The sequence below is a fragment of the Balaenoptera musculus genome, chromosome 11 (assembly GCF_009873245.2).
Source record: "Balaenoptera musculus isolate JJ_BM4_2016_0621 chromosome 11, mBalMus1.pri.v3, whole genome shotgun sequence".
Lineage (NCBI taxonomy): Eukaryota > Metazoa > Chordata > Mammalia > Artiodactyla > Balaenopteridae > Balaenoptera > Balaenoptera musculus.
This window is the reverse complement of record NC_045795.1, coordinates 55,540,105-55,553,638: the sequence shown is the minus strand read 5'-3', so window position 1 is coordinate 55,553,638 and position 13,534 is coordinate 55,540,105. Positions and strand designations below refer to the sequence as shown.

General features: G+C 35.8%; 1 protein-coding gene across 3 annotated transcripts in view; it reads right to left on the bottom strand.

Annotated features, from left to right (window-relative positions):
• GOLGA4 (golgin A4) overlaps positions 1-13,534 on the bottom strand; it is a 112,904-nt gene that overhangs the window by 82,643 nt on the left and 16,727 nt on the right. For 2 of the 3 annotated variants that reach the window (XM_036869834.1, XM_036869835.1), the window contains exon 3: positions 3,675-3,773. The exons of the other annotated variant lie outside the window; for it this stretch is intronic. In XM_036869834.1, coding sequence (XP_036725729.1) covers positions 3,675-3,773 — 99 coding nt within the window. The remainder of the gene's footprint in view (positions 1-3,674; positions 3,774-13,534) is intronic. 3 annotated transcript variants of the gene reach the window in all.

Below are 13,534 nucleotides of genomic sequence, written 5' to 3'. Positions count from 1 at the left end.
AAAACTCATTCAAGTAGAAAACTATCCAGAAAAAGTAACGTCAATTGTTCCTTACAGTAAAATAATATTTAAAGTTATTTGGGCTAAGCTCTGAAAAATATCTTGGTAACAAGAAATGGAAATGCCTCATTCATTTGAAGCCAGCAGTCTAAATGAAATTGTTATGACAATTTTCAGAAAAACTTATAATTAAAAATAATTTCTTCCACATATGAAAGCTTTTTGTTTTGTTTTGTTGGTATGACAAATGCTCCAAGTTACACAACATTCTACTGATTACATCATACCGGCGTGAGTTCCATAATGGATGATATTCTTCGAGATTCAAAATTCTACATTGCATTCATAATACACTAAGTGTCTAAAATTAAAGCTATAGAAGCAGCTCATGATAAAATAACTTCCATGTTTTAAACAAAAGCATTCAACCAAATACTAGCCACTATGTTTCAGTAACTTGAAAATACATTTCCCCTACAACTCTAGGGCTAACCAAGAAAGGGTCAAATATATGACTCTTCTTATTCTTAAATACAAGTGGAGAAGGCACTCAGCTTTGCAAAAGTGTTCTCAAATTTTTGAACTCTCATTAGGTATTTGATACTAGGAAATAATTTTAGGTGTGATAAATGTATTGTGGTTATATACTTTTAGTCTTTATCTTTTAGAAATATATACCAAAATATTTAGATAAGATATCTGAAATTTGCTTCAAATAATCCCACGGGAATGGGCAGAGGGTATCTGCATGTGTGGGGAGGGTGGGAGTGGTGTGGTTAGGGAGGTATGAGGGGATGGTAATAAGACGGCCATGACTCATTAATTGTATAATGGATAATGGATACTGGGGAAGGGGGAAGAAATCTTATGTGACTCATTACTATTTTCACTCTTGCAATACATTTGAATTTTTTCCTCATAAAAGTTTAAATACCTTCTCCCTCTGACATAAAAAGAGTTATCAAATTTTATCAGTCCAAGACACTTCCTTAAAGTTACATAGGGGAGAACGGTTGGGGGAACATAGGAATTAACTTTTATCTTCCTGCTGTCTGCCATTTCAAAGAATTAGAAGTCGTATACATGGCATATTATTTGTGTAGCATCATAATTAATGCTTTCCAGCCCTAAAAATATCCTACACTACACACTATAAAATAAAAAACATACTTCAGAGAAATCAGCAAGTCTCTCTGCCAGGCAGTATACCGAAAAGTAAGTTACTGTTAAATTATGGAGAAAGCAAATGAAAGGGCTCCATAAAATATTTAGGTCAGGAAGAAGAGTGGCAAGAGAGTCCATATTCTATTTTAAGTAAATTACTTGACACATGATTGTGGTCCATACAAAAAAAGCTATTCTACAATTGTCTGAAATATCACCCTACCAAACAAACAGCATAACATTTAAAAACTTTTCATCTCTGCATCTATATTTCAATTTACTTGTTATACTATATATCTAAATAAATGCAAGACAGCTAAGGAAAGTATTGGCCTCTGTTACCATGTAAATCTAAGTTAGGAATCTCTAGAAACAAAATTAGAGATTTTATCACTACCTGTAATGCCTTCTCCATTTCTGCCCAGCAAATTCTTATTTGTCTTTCAACTTTCAAATGCCCCTTATTTTGTGAAGCTTCATATGGCTGGCCTGAGGGGCTAACACATTTCCTATGCCTGTATTTTGTTCTACGAAGACTTAATTCCTTTGCATTGTTAAGTGTATTCTGACATCTTTGTCTCCATACTAAACTATAAACGCTCAGAGGGCAGGAACCCTACATTTTGCCTGACTGTAGTAGAGGCTCAGTAATTGCTTGTTAAATCTTTATACAGTTACTTCCTTCAGTGTAAGGAGACTTCTGAAGGCCTCCCCCAAGAAAGAAGCCTAAAGAACTAGCTCAACACATGTCACTATTCAGTCACCAACACTTTCTCCTGGAGGCAATTCTTAGATAACAGGAAAACATTTCTAAAGTGCATTTAACTGAAAAGCACACACAGGTTCCCTGCCAGGTTTGTCTTCAATTATGGTGTTTTGTGTATGTGTGTTGTTTTTTTGTTTTTTGTTTGTTTGTTTTTAATTTTCAGCCGCACTGCGTGGCTCACGTGATCTTAGTTCCCCGACCAGGGACCGAACCCCGGGCCCACAGCAGTGAAAGCGCTGAGCCCTAACCACTGGACGGCCAGGGAATTCCCTTCAATTAAGTTTTGTTCAATCTTTCAACAACTACTTTTGACTACCGAGCACTAAGGATACAGCAACTTTTAGAATTTGGGGTAAAGAGATGCATTTTTCAAAAAACTGAATTAAGGAAAAGTCAGCAGTTGGTGAAATAAAATAATGAATTAGACGCTCACTAAATTTTTATTCTACTATAGGTTATGCTATGGTTTTATGTGAGGAGAAATAAGTTTTTATCTGAACAAAACAAAATTTAAATAAGATTAACGTAGACTTTCAGCCTACTTAAATTATTTTAAATAGTTCTAAAGCCTCCATTTTAAAATTATTAGCATTTTTCACAATAGGATAGGCACTCAATACAAATCATTTTATGTTCTAATGGAAGTGGGCCTAGGAGAAGCTCTTTTTTGTTGTTGTTTTTTAAGGTTCTATTACTACTACATGAAGTGTAATATCCTTTTATGTTTTTAAAATAAGTTGGTAAGTTATTTCTAACTGGGACTCCTGTCTCCCTCTCAAACCAGTACTGAAAACAGTGAGGTGTTACTTGTAGCCAGAACCAAGCAGAGACCATTATACCTGAGAACCAAGCTAAGGCATTATGAGAACTCTGAGCTGCCTCCGTTTCTAAAACCAAGTTTAGAATGTAATATAAGATTGCTACTGGCCATATGCAGACCAAGTCTTTACTGGCTGCATGGATAAATACAGAAATGTTCTAACTCCATTACCAGCCACTTAATAAATTAAACCAATTCTCACTGCTTAAAAAAACCTCAATCCCAGTTCAGTCGGTGTCCATTCTAACAACAAAAGCTATCCTTACTAAGCAATCAAACATCTCTAAGTTTTAATTTGCTAAATTAAGAACTTAGATACTTTATGAAGAAAGTCTACTTTCCCCAAGTGAAATTATCAATATATACAAGATTCAAAATTGTATGAATTCAGTCAGTTGAAAAATAAAGAGGTAACTTTTTCCTTTCAAATGTTGAATACACAGAAAACTGGTACTCTCCCAAAATAAGATGCAATTACTTGTTACAGTAGACTCCACCTGCCTACTCAATGTTGTTTAATTATGGATTTACATACAATGCATTTTTCTTTCCTAAAAATGTGAGTCACATCTCAAAATATTCTTGGCCTCCTACCAACAGATTCCTAGCAATGCATACCTCTTTTAGTTAATGAGCAAACATTCCCTAGGGAGAAAACTTAAGCGTTTAGACCAAGTGAAAGTATTCTTCACTACATTAATGAAAACAGTGTTATTTTGTTGCTGTTAAAAAGCTAGCAAAAAACACACCAGCCATCAGAATTCAGCAATTTACTCTCTGATTTTTTAGAGCGAGGTTAGCAACAGGGCACTGAAGATGCTTTGAGAGATGGTAAGTGACAAGCAACGTGAGATCTGCTTCTAGAATTACCAAATTACTTTGCTTCCCCACAAAGGGAATGCAGAAAGCGGTGGAAGGACTCACCACACCGTCAGTCTGGGTTTTAGGCTGCTTGGAGGAATCCAAAGCAAAGATAGTATACTCAGAGAGAAAAGCAGGCTCTGCTATCATCCCGGCTAGGAGCTGTCTCATTCAGTGCAATGAGCAGAGGTATAAAAATAAAACAAAGGATGAAAGACAAATCATAAGGGCATGTTGCAACGTGTTCTCACCGCACAGCACACACAACGCTATAATGGCCTTGTGCTACCACCACTGCTGCCACCCATCACTCCACCCATAGAAACAGTAAGTTGCTGGGAAAGGTCAGGAAGGGAGATGAGGTGAGCTGTTTTGGATCTCAAAACTCAACTTTAACCAACTTGCTTATTGGCATACAAATGATATATGCAACAGGCACCACAGCACACAGCACATCTGGCAATTCAGTATGAGAGCCTATACCAGTAAGAACGATACATGGTAAAGAACACAAAGCCTTAGTATAACAAATATTGAGCCACTCATTTTTATATATTCAAAAAGACAGCATGGAAATTTATGGGGAGTATAAACACATAAAACTTTAAATAATCATTTATTTCTACTTATATACAAATACAGTTTTCTCCAATACATACAGAAGAAACTTTTGAAACAAATTTATAGTAAGTTTTAAGGATAAATTCTATTATACTAGCTCTTTTGATATATATTCTCTTCTGAGCTTCAATTTTCTTTCAGAAACTGTATACTATACACCAAAATACTAGTTATCATGAATTAGATGTATAAGAAATTATAATTAAAATGAACTTTTTCATGGTGGGGGTTACACAAACATACATATGTGATAAAACTGCATAAAGCTACACACACACACACACACACACACATACACACATAAAACAGGTGAAATCTGAATAAGCTCTGTGGATGTCACAGAGGTTACCAATGTCAATTTCCTTGTTTTGATAGTGTACTATAGTTATATAAGATGTTACCTTTGGGAGAAACTGGATAAAGGGTACACAGAGCCTCCCTAAAAAGAAATTTTTTAACCTCCCATGAATCCGATTATTTCAAAATAAAAACTTTAAAAAACAAAAGTTCTGAAACATTAACTTAGCAGTTAATGTATGTTATTATATAATATATAATAAAGAATTATGTCATAAAATAAATGTCTGCAAAAGTTTAAAAACTGACACTTTTCATCTCAGTGCTCTAGAGTTCTGGATAACGACTAGAGCCTTCACTAACTCTTCATCTGGTCCTACATTAGAGGCCACCTTACAGATGAGACAAATTTTTTTTTTAAGTTTTTTTTTGGTTATGTTAATAACTGATACTCTTTGGGTAGGATTCAAGAATTGATCTTACACTAAATCCTAAAATTTAGTGTCAGTAGTATACTAAAATACACTAGATGCCTGTTTGGCTCTAGGGTATCATTCTATTCAAGTTTCCACTCCTGCTGAAAATCTTACTCTCCCGGAAACTCAGAAAGGTCATCTTTTGAGTGGATGTTATCTTAAGTTAAATGCTATACAAATTCACTCTTCTTAGGCTTCCAAAGTTAATTTTTGAAATGAAGTCACTCTTCATATCACTTAAGGAAATAATTTAAAATTTCACAGTTAAGAGTAGATTTGGAATTTTAAGAGAAAAACACAAAAGCTGTATAGAAACCAGTATAGAAACACACGCTGACCAAACATTTCAAAAGAAGGTGCTACCAAACAACAATTTACATTCCATGCCATAGCCCAAGTAAAAAAGCAAAGTGTGTCGAAATTAGTTTCCACTGACAGCTATTTCAAAGCCTAAAGAGGCTTCCTCCCCACTTGTGGTCCTTGTCATTTGCTTCTTATGCCTATCAAAGTCTCCCAAGATTCAGTTCTCAAAAATCCTCAGTAAGTCTGTCTCAACTCTTTCAAACTTTGTTGAAATTCTAATCCAAATCTGCTAAGAATTTAATTCGCCTCTTCTGTGTGGTCCCATCAGTTGAACTAACACTGACTAAAGTTTTATGTATCTCAACATTCATGACGACTACCTAAAACTCCTATCAGATATGTGGTGAAAGCTTTCAATCTATCCTCCATGTCTCTTACTCTTAGATAATTATCTATCTCTATCTCTGTGTTTTTGGTGGGATTACTCAGTATTCTTTTCAAATTCCCTAATTTTCCCTTGAACTGGGACAGTCTGAGTTTTATTCTGATTTACATTCTTATATCATTTTTTTTTAATTTCCAGGATTTCTAATTGGTTCTTTTTCATATCTACCTAGTCTATTTTTTGGCCTGTTTTTTCCCCACAATTCTCTGTTCTTTTTAAGAAAACTATTACTTCACTTATCCTACTGAAAATACTTGTTTCAAAGTTTTATCCAGACTGCCCTTTTACTTATTCTAATTTCACCTGGAATAAATTGATATCCCAATTCCTATTTTTATTGGCTGTCTTCTTAGCATTTATTTTAGCATTTTCATTTACAGGCTCATTTTGAGGAAGGTATTTTCCTTCTCCTTCCTCCTGTGCTCATCCCTCCTTATCCAGTCAATCTGATTCCCTGGGCCCCAGTTTGGGTTTCCTGCCCTATCGCAACACAGGTTATCACAGACTCAGTCACTAAGCTGATGCGAGGTTTGTTCAGTTGTTGGTCATGAAGCCTCCCTAGAGACAGCAGCTTCTCACAATGGGCCACAGAGAGCTCTATGCATCAGCTGGGAAACGCTTTCTTCAACCTCCTTTCACCAGTGCCATGAGCCCCACTTTAGCCTCTGCCTTGCAGCACCAAATCAAACTGTGGCAGCACAGAACCCTCCCAGTCCTTCTCAACCAGAGTTCAAAGAGAAAATTAAATCCTAATGCCAGCCGAAAGGCATCTGCTACCTAGCATCCACTGTATGTAATGAATTAATATGTCTCCTACGTACTAATGTACCTCCTATTAGGAGAGGGACCCTAAAAAGTTTAGTATCTTTTAGTATCTCTGCCTTGAAGAGAAGAGGTCCTGTTTCTATCTTCCCAGACACTGTTATATATAGCTGTTAGTAGCAACACTTACTTTTTTGAGTCAAATTCACTTCCTTCTTATTCCCAATAATGTATACCTTAAGAAGTACTCAATATACTCGGCAGAAGATACGAGAAAAAAACTGCCTGTAGTAGCAGCAGGTGAGAAAATATGCAGTACAGACTGTGGTTAAATCATTTTGATCAAATCTAAGGTCACGAATTAAGGCCCTATTTTGTCTATATGGATATTTCCACTATATATAAAGTTAAAGACATACAAAGCCATTAAACAAAAAAGATAGCATAAAAAAAAAGTTAAAAAAAATTAAAAAAATAATAAAAAAAAAAAAGATAGCAAAACAGGACCAACGAGCACTGAAAAGACCAAGGCTATATAAAGATGGTAAAAAACACATATCAGGCCAGAAAGCCAGGAAAGTAACAAAACAGATTCAAGTAATTTCTGCTAAGTCCCAGGGCATCTGGGACTTGAGAAAAATAAGTCATCAAAGATCAGCTTGCCACTCCAATCCTGAGAATGCTCACTACACTCATCAAGAAAGTGGAATCAGGGCTTCCCTGGTGGCGCAGTGGTTGAGAATCTGCCTGCCAATGCAGGGGACACGGGTTCGAGCCCTGGTCTGGGAGGATCCCACATGCCGCGGAGCAACTGCGCCCGTGAGCCACAATTACTGAGCTTGCGCGTCTGGAGCCTGTGCTCCGCAACAAGAGAGGCCGCGATAATGAGAGGCCCGCGCACCGCGATGAAGAGTGGCCCCCGCCTGCCACAACTAGAGAAAGCCCTCGCACAGAAATGAAGACCCAATACAACCATAAATTAATTAATTAATTAATTAATTTAAAAAAAAAAAAAAGAAAGTGGAATCAAACACTGGTTCATATTTTGTTTGACAGAGTAAAATAAAAAGAGAGAAGATTCATATTATATTACTAATATCAGGAATAAAAGAGGAAAAATTCTACTGCATTTACAGAAATAAAAAGGATTATAAGGCAATGCTACGAACAACTGTACGCCAACAAACTGGACAACATGGATGACACAGACAAATTCCTAGAAAGACACCTATTACCAAAACTGATGCAGGGAGGAACAGAAAATATCAACAGAACTATAAAAAATGAAAAGATTGAATTAGTGATCAAAACACTTCTCACAAAGAAAAGGCCAGGATCAGATGGCTTCATTGGTAAATTATACCAAACATTTAAAGAACTAATACTAATCTTCAAAATTTTCCCACAAATTACAAGAGGGAACACTTCCCAACGCATTTTATAAGGCCAAAATTTTCCTGACACCAAAACTAGACATCACACACACACAAAAAAGAAAACTGCAGACCAACATCTCTTATGAATATAGACACAAAAATCCTCAAAAAAACCCCCAGCAAATCAAATCCAGCAATATAAAATTACACACCATGAACAAGTGGAATTTATCCTATACGGGGCTGGTTTAACATCCAAAACCAATTAATATAATACATCGTATCAACAGAGTAAAACAAAGCCACAATGTCAATCTCAAGATGCAAAGAAAGCATCTGACAAAATCCAACACTGCTTTATGCTAAGAACATTCAACAAACTAGGAACAGAAGGGGACTTCTTCAACATGAGAAAAGGAATCTATTAAACACCATGGCTAGCATCATACTTAATGACAAAAAGACTGAATGCCTTTTCCCTAAGATCAGGAATGAGAGACAGCATGTCTGCTCTCACCACTTCTATTCAACTGGAGGTTCTGGCCAGGAAAATTAGGCAAGCAAATGTAATAAAAGGCAGCCAGATTAAAGGAAGATGTAAAACTATCTCTATTTGCAGATGACTTGATCTTGTACAAAGAAGAAACTAAGTAATCCACGAAAGAACGGTTAGAACTACGAAATGAGTTCAGCAAGGTTACAGGATAACAAGATTAACTTATAAAAATCCAATTTTATTTCTGTAGAATAACAAGAAAACTGAAAATGAAATTCAGAAAACAATTCAACTTATGTTAACATTAAAAGGAAAAAAATATTTGGGAATAAATTTAACAAAAGTAGTACAAAACTTAAACTCTGAAAACGATAAGATTTTGTTGAAAGAAATTAAAGAAGACCTAAATAAATGGAGGAGGAGAAGGAAAAGAAAGGACCAGCAGGAGAAGATAGAAAGTTTCCAATTTATTAAACCCCTCTCCTTACAAACAGAGTCAGAGAAAATGTTAATAACATGAGTATCAGAGAACAACGGTATATTAAAAATGCACTCTGACCAGCAGAGTTGATTTAAGGAATGAACGAAAGGCTTAGTATTAGGAAACCTATTAATATAATTCATATCCTATCATTAGATCAAAAGAAAAAATATGAGAATTGAATAGACACCAAAGACAATCTAACAGGCATGGCTTTTACTTTGATTAACTGACAGAGGGTAGGTAGGTTATAATCTAACATCTAACAAAAAAAAAAAAGCATATCCAGCTTTGAAAGTCAATCCATTTAGGGGCAAAATTAATTCCAAACTTAGGAAGAAACATTTCTCACCCATTACTTTGAAGATACTTCTTAATAATTCCTAAAGAACGACGCCTTTAGAAGCCCTGAAACAAAGAATAAATTCCAAAAAACCGAACAAAATTCAAAAAAAGAATTGTCAAAATCTGAGAGTATCAAGAATCCCTGTTAGGGGTCCTCACACGGAACAGTGAAAATTGACTTGGAAATACAAAGACAACTACTAAGGTAAGAGGCAGCATTTTGCTTCTAAAAAATATCTCAGATTAAGAGAATAAAAAAGAAAAAGGGACACCTTTCTTGAAGCTTGGGAAAGCATCTACTCCAAAGCAGCCTGACGCTTCATTGTTTCTTTCCCTACAATGTCACTCTTAACACAAAATGCAGTGTCCATGCTGCTCAAGAGCTGGTGAGTACAGAAGAAGCCTTTTCTTTTCTGTATAATAACGATCTTTGTATGTGATACACAAATTATGAGTATTTTCATACTTCTGAATTCACTTGCCCTTCACAAGAACCCTGTGAGAGTAGATATTCATTTCACTACAATTTAAAGTTGAGAGAGCTGAGGTTCTGAGAAGTTAAAGAAAGCTGCCCAAAGCCACACAGCAGGTAAGGGATGGAATCCTGGGATCCTTCTACTACTCCAGGCTCTCTCTCTGCATGTAGGGAAGCAAAAAAAGCATACAGTATATATGAACAGACATCTACTAAACAGAACAGAATCCATCGATTAACTAGAATAGTTTATTTCTTTCTATGCATTTTTTTAGCCAAAATACATATATGAAAATAAACTGATTTCTAAAGTTTAATTTTAAAATAATATGAAAAATTTGAACAGATGAGTTTCTAGGGAAAGAATGGACATGAACACTTTGACCCCCAATCTATGAGGAAGTGCCTCCACAAGAGAGCAAACTAGAGAACAGGGTAGCAGGGAAAGTGAAAATATCATTCCTTCGAAAGCTCAGCAGGCAAAGACAGCGCACTAACACCCCTAGGGCCCCAATCCACATAATGGTACATCTGTTTCCCTCCCCTCGTGAGGGGACCTACGCAGAGTAAGTGGAGCAGCCCTTCCCGTCTTCCGTGGCTGCCCCAGTAACAACTTAGTAAGCACCTACCACGTGCACGGCACGACGTGAGGAGAGTTACCTGCTGTACTACTGGTAATCCCCACAATACCACAAGGAAGGCATTATTATTCCCATCTTACACATGAGAAAACCTCAGTCACTGAAAAGTTAACCTTCAAAGATCCTTCAGCCAGCAAATCCAGATGACTCCAAAAACCAACCCCTTCTCACTAGTCTATTCCAGGTCTTACTCCAAACAAATAAACATATTCTCATTCTCTTACAAAAATCATTAGACTCAGCCATAAAAAGGAATGAAGTAGTGATACATGCTGCAATATAGATGAACCTTGAAAACATGATGTTTGAAAACATGATGCTAAGTGAAAGAAGCCAGACGCAAAAAGTCACGTAGTGTGATTTCATTTAAATGAAATATCTAAAATAGGTAAATCCACACAGTAGGTAAGCAAATTAGTGGTGCCTGGGGCTGGGGGAAAGGGAGAATGGGAGTGACTGTTTAATGAGTAGGGGGTTTCCTTTTAGGGTAATGAAAATATCATGGAACTAGACAAATATGATGGATGTACAACACTGTGAATGTACTAAATACCACCTAATTGTTCACTTTAAAATGGTAAATTTTATGTTATAGGAATTTTACCTCAGTTAAAAAAAAAAATCAGAGTGGAGCAGAGGGCAGGAGGACAGTTAGTGTCATTTGCCTAGTTAGCCTTTTACATGATGCCACACTCCATATTGCTCAAAGGCACCCAGCTCTAGAGGCAAAAAAGATTCATCTCAAGCAACACAAAGGGGAAGGAAGCCCTATGATGAGGGTAATGAGGCTATGCCTAGGATCCCCAGGAGAGAGTACCAGGTCAACTGGACAGATCTGCCATCTGTGCAGGATGAAAGAGCGCCAGAGACCCGCAGACCTCAGGGTCAGTGCACATCACCCTACTCTCCTTTGCCTTTAAAGTCTACAATCATATAGATGATTTTTTACAGCCCTATAAGGAAGCCTGAGGCACTGCAATCAAAGACAGACTTATTTAGATTTACATATAATATTTACTAATATGGGAAAATAGACATTAGGATTTTCAGCAATAGCTGAAAAAAGGTAAAACATTTAACTGATGGAAATATCAACTTAATGAAACCATTCTACTTCCCAAGCATTCTAGATTACATAGACTTTACTGTACCTACTGGAGAGATGGGACAAATATTTATAATTTGAATTAAACTTCCACATTTCGCTAAAAAGAAACTTAAAACTAAAAGTGAGGATCCCATCACTGACAGAGTATCTTCCATCTTAGAGGTTTAACAAGATGAAAAACCTGGGGCAGGGGGTGGGGGGAGTGAGGCATAGTGACTAACAGTTTTTTTTTTTTTTTTTTGCAACAGGAAAAAAAATTATATTTTCATTGACTTGTTTTGTAAATCTGGATTTTTACATTAGGTTAAGATGATACATCTGTATTTACCATTTACCTTAAGATGGATTATGGTACAAGATGGATCTGTCTTAGACTTTATCCATCAAGCTTTTTTAGTTTTTTTTAACATCTTTATTTGAGTATATAATTGCTTTACAATGGTGTGCCAGTTTCTGCTTTATAACAAAGTGAATCAGCTATACATATACACATATCCCCATATCTCCTCCCTCTTGTGTCTCCCTCCCACCCTCCCTATCCCACCCCTCTAGGTGGTCACAAAGCACCAAGCTGATCTCCCTGTGCTATGCAGCTGCTTCCCACTAGCTATCTATTTTACATTTGGTAGTGTATATAAGTCCATGCCACTCTCTCACTTCGTCCCAGCTTACCCTTCCCCCTCCGCATGTCCTCAGGTCCATTCTGTATAACAAGATAATTTTATGTAATGTCCTTTAATCTATAAGTTGATCATGAAATTTAAAAGTCCTTTATTTATTGTAAAATAAGTTGAACTAAAGTTTACACTTCACTTTGTGGTCAAAAATATCTTTTAGAGTTGTTAGAAAATGCTTAAAAAGCAACGAGACAAAGTGATATACTGCTTTGGCTTTCAATCAGAAACCATTTCTTAAACTATACCTATAAGCACAGGACCTCTAGTATTGAAATTTGGGAAGAAATAAAAACTAACCTTTAGCTTACTTAGCCTGCTGTAAAAGAATGCTCAAACCATCCCTTTCAGAAAGGATTATTTTGTAAAGATATATTCAATTTTAATGTTTTAAAGCATCCTAGATAAATCTTTTTTAAAAAAGCAATAGTAACAATCAACAAGTTGTTTTCAAGGTTTCTACTATATTATATGTAAGCCAATTACCATAATATCAACCAATATAGTAAGTGTAGGAATGATGCCATTAACACTGACTGCAAAAAGTGTTTTCACTACTCAGTACTGCAGCTTTCATTCCAACTGGTTACACATATAAACTAAGTTCAACAACATTAAACTTGAAATCATAAAGTTAAAGAATTGCAATATTGCAAATAATGCATAAGAAAATAAGATCTCAAAGAAAGTATGCATATACTTTATACTCTTATGTACTTCGTCAGATCATTTAAATACATAAACCGAAGACACAGTATATATGCCATTAACTTTGAATGCAAAAACTACTATGAAGTTTTTAAGTTTATTTTGCTATCAACATCTATTAAATAAAGGTTTTAAAAAATTATGTTTTAAAGTAACATCAAGGCAGTTTGGAAAAATCTTTCAAATTTTTTAATTTGCATACACCCTACGACCCAGCAATCCCACTCTTAGAAATCTGTCCTAAAGAATAACAGCATTGTAACTTATGCATTATGTAAAATGCTCAGTCCAGTACTACTTATAATATTGAAAAGATTATAAAATTTGACTCATAATATTGAGACTTTTCCCAAACTAATCTATAGAGTCAATGCAATCCCAGTAAAAATCTCTACAGGTTTGTTTCTTTGTTGTCAGTGCTGTATTTTATTTTGGTTTGTTTTGAGTTTGTTTTGTAAGACTTGAAAATCTGATTCTAAAATTTATATGGAATTATATGGAACGGTACAAGAATTACTAAGACATTCAAGAAGAACAAGGTAGGAGTGCTATGGAATGCGTATGTCCCCCAAAATTCATATATTGAAGCCCTAACCCCCAAGGATATTAAGTGATGGTATTTGGAGGCAGAGCCTTTGGGAGGTAATTACAGTTAAAAGGTAATGAGGGCAGGGCCCTCATGATGGGATTACTGTCCTTATAAAAGAGAAAGAGA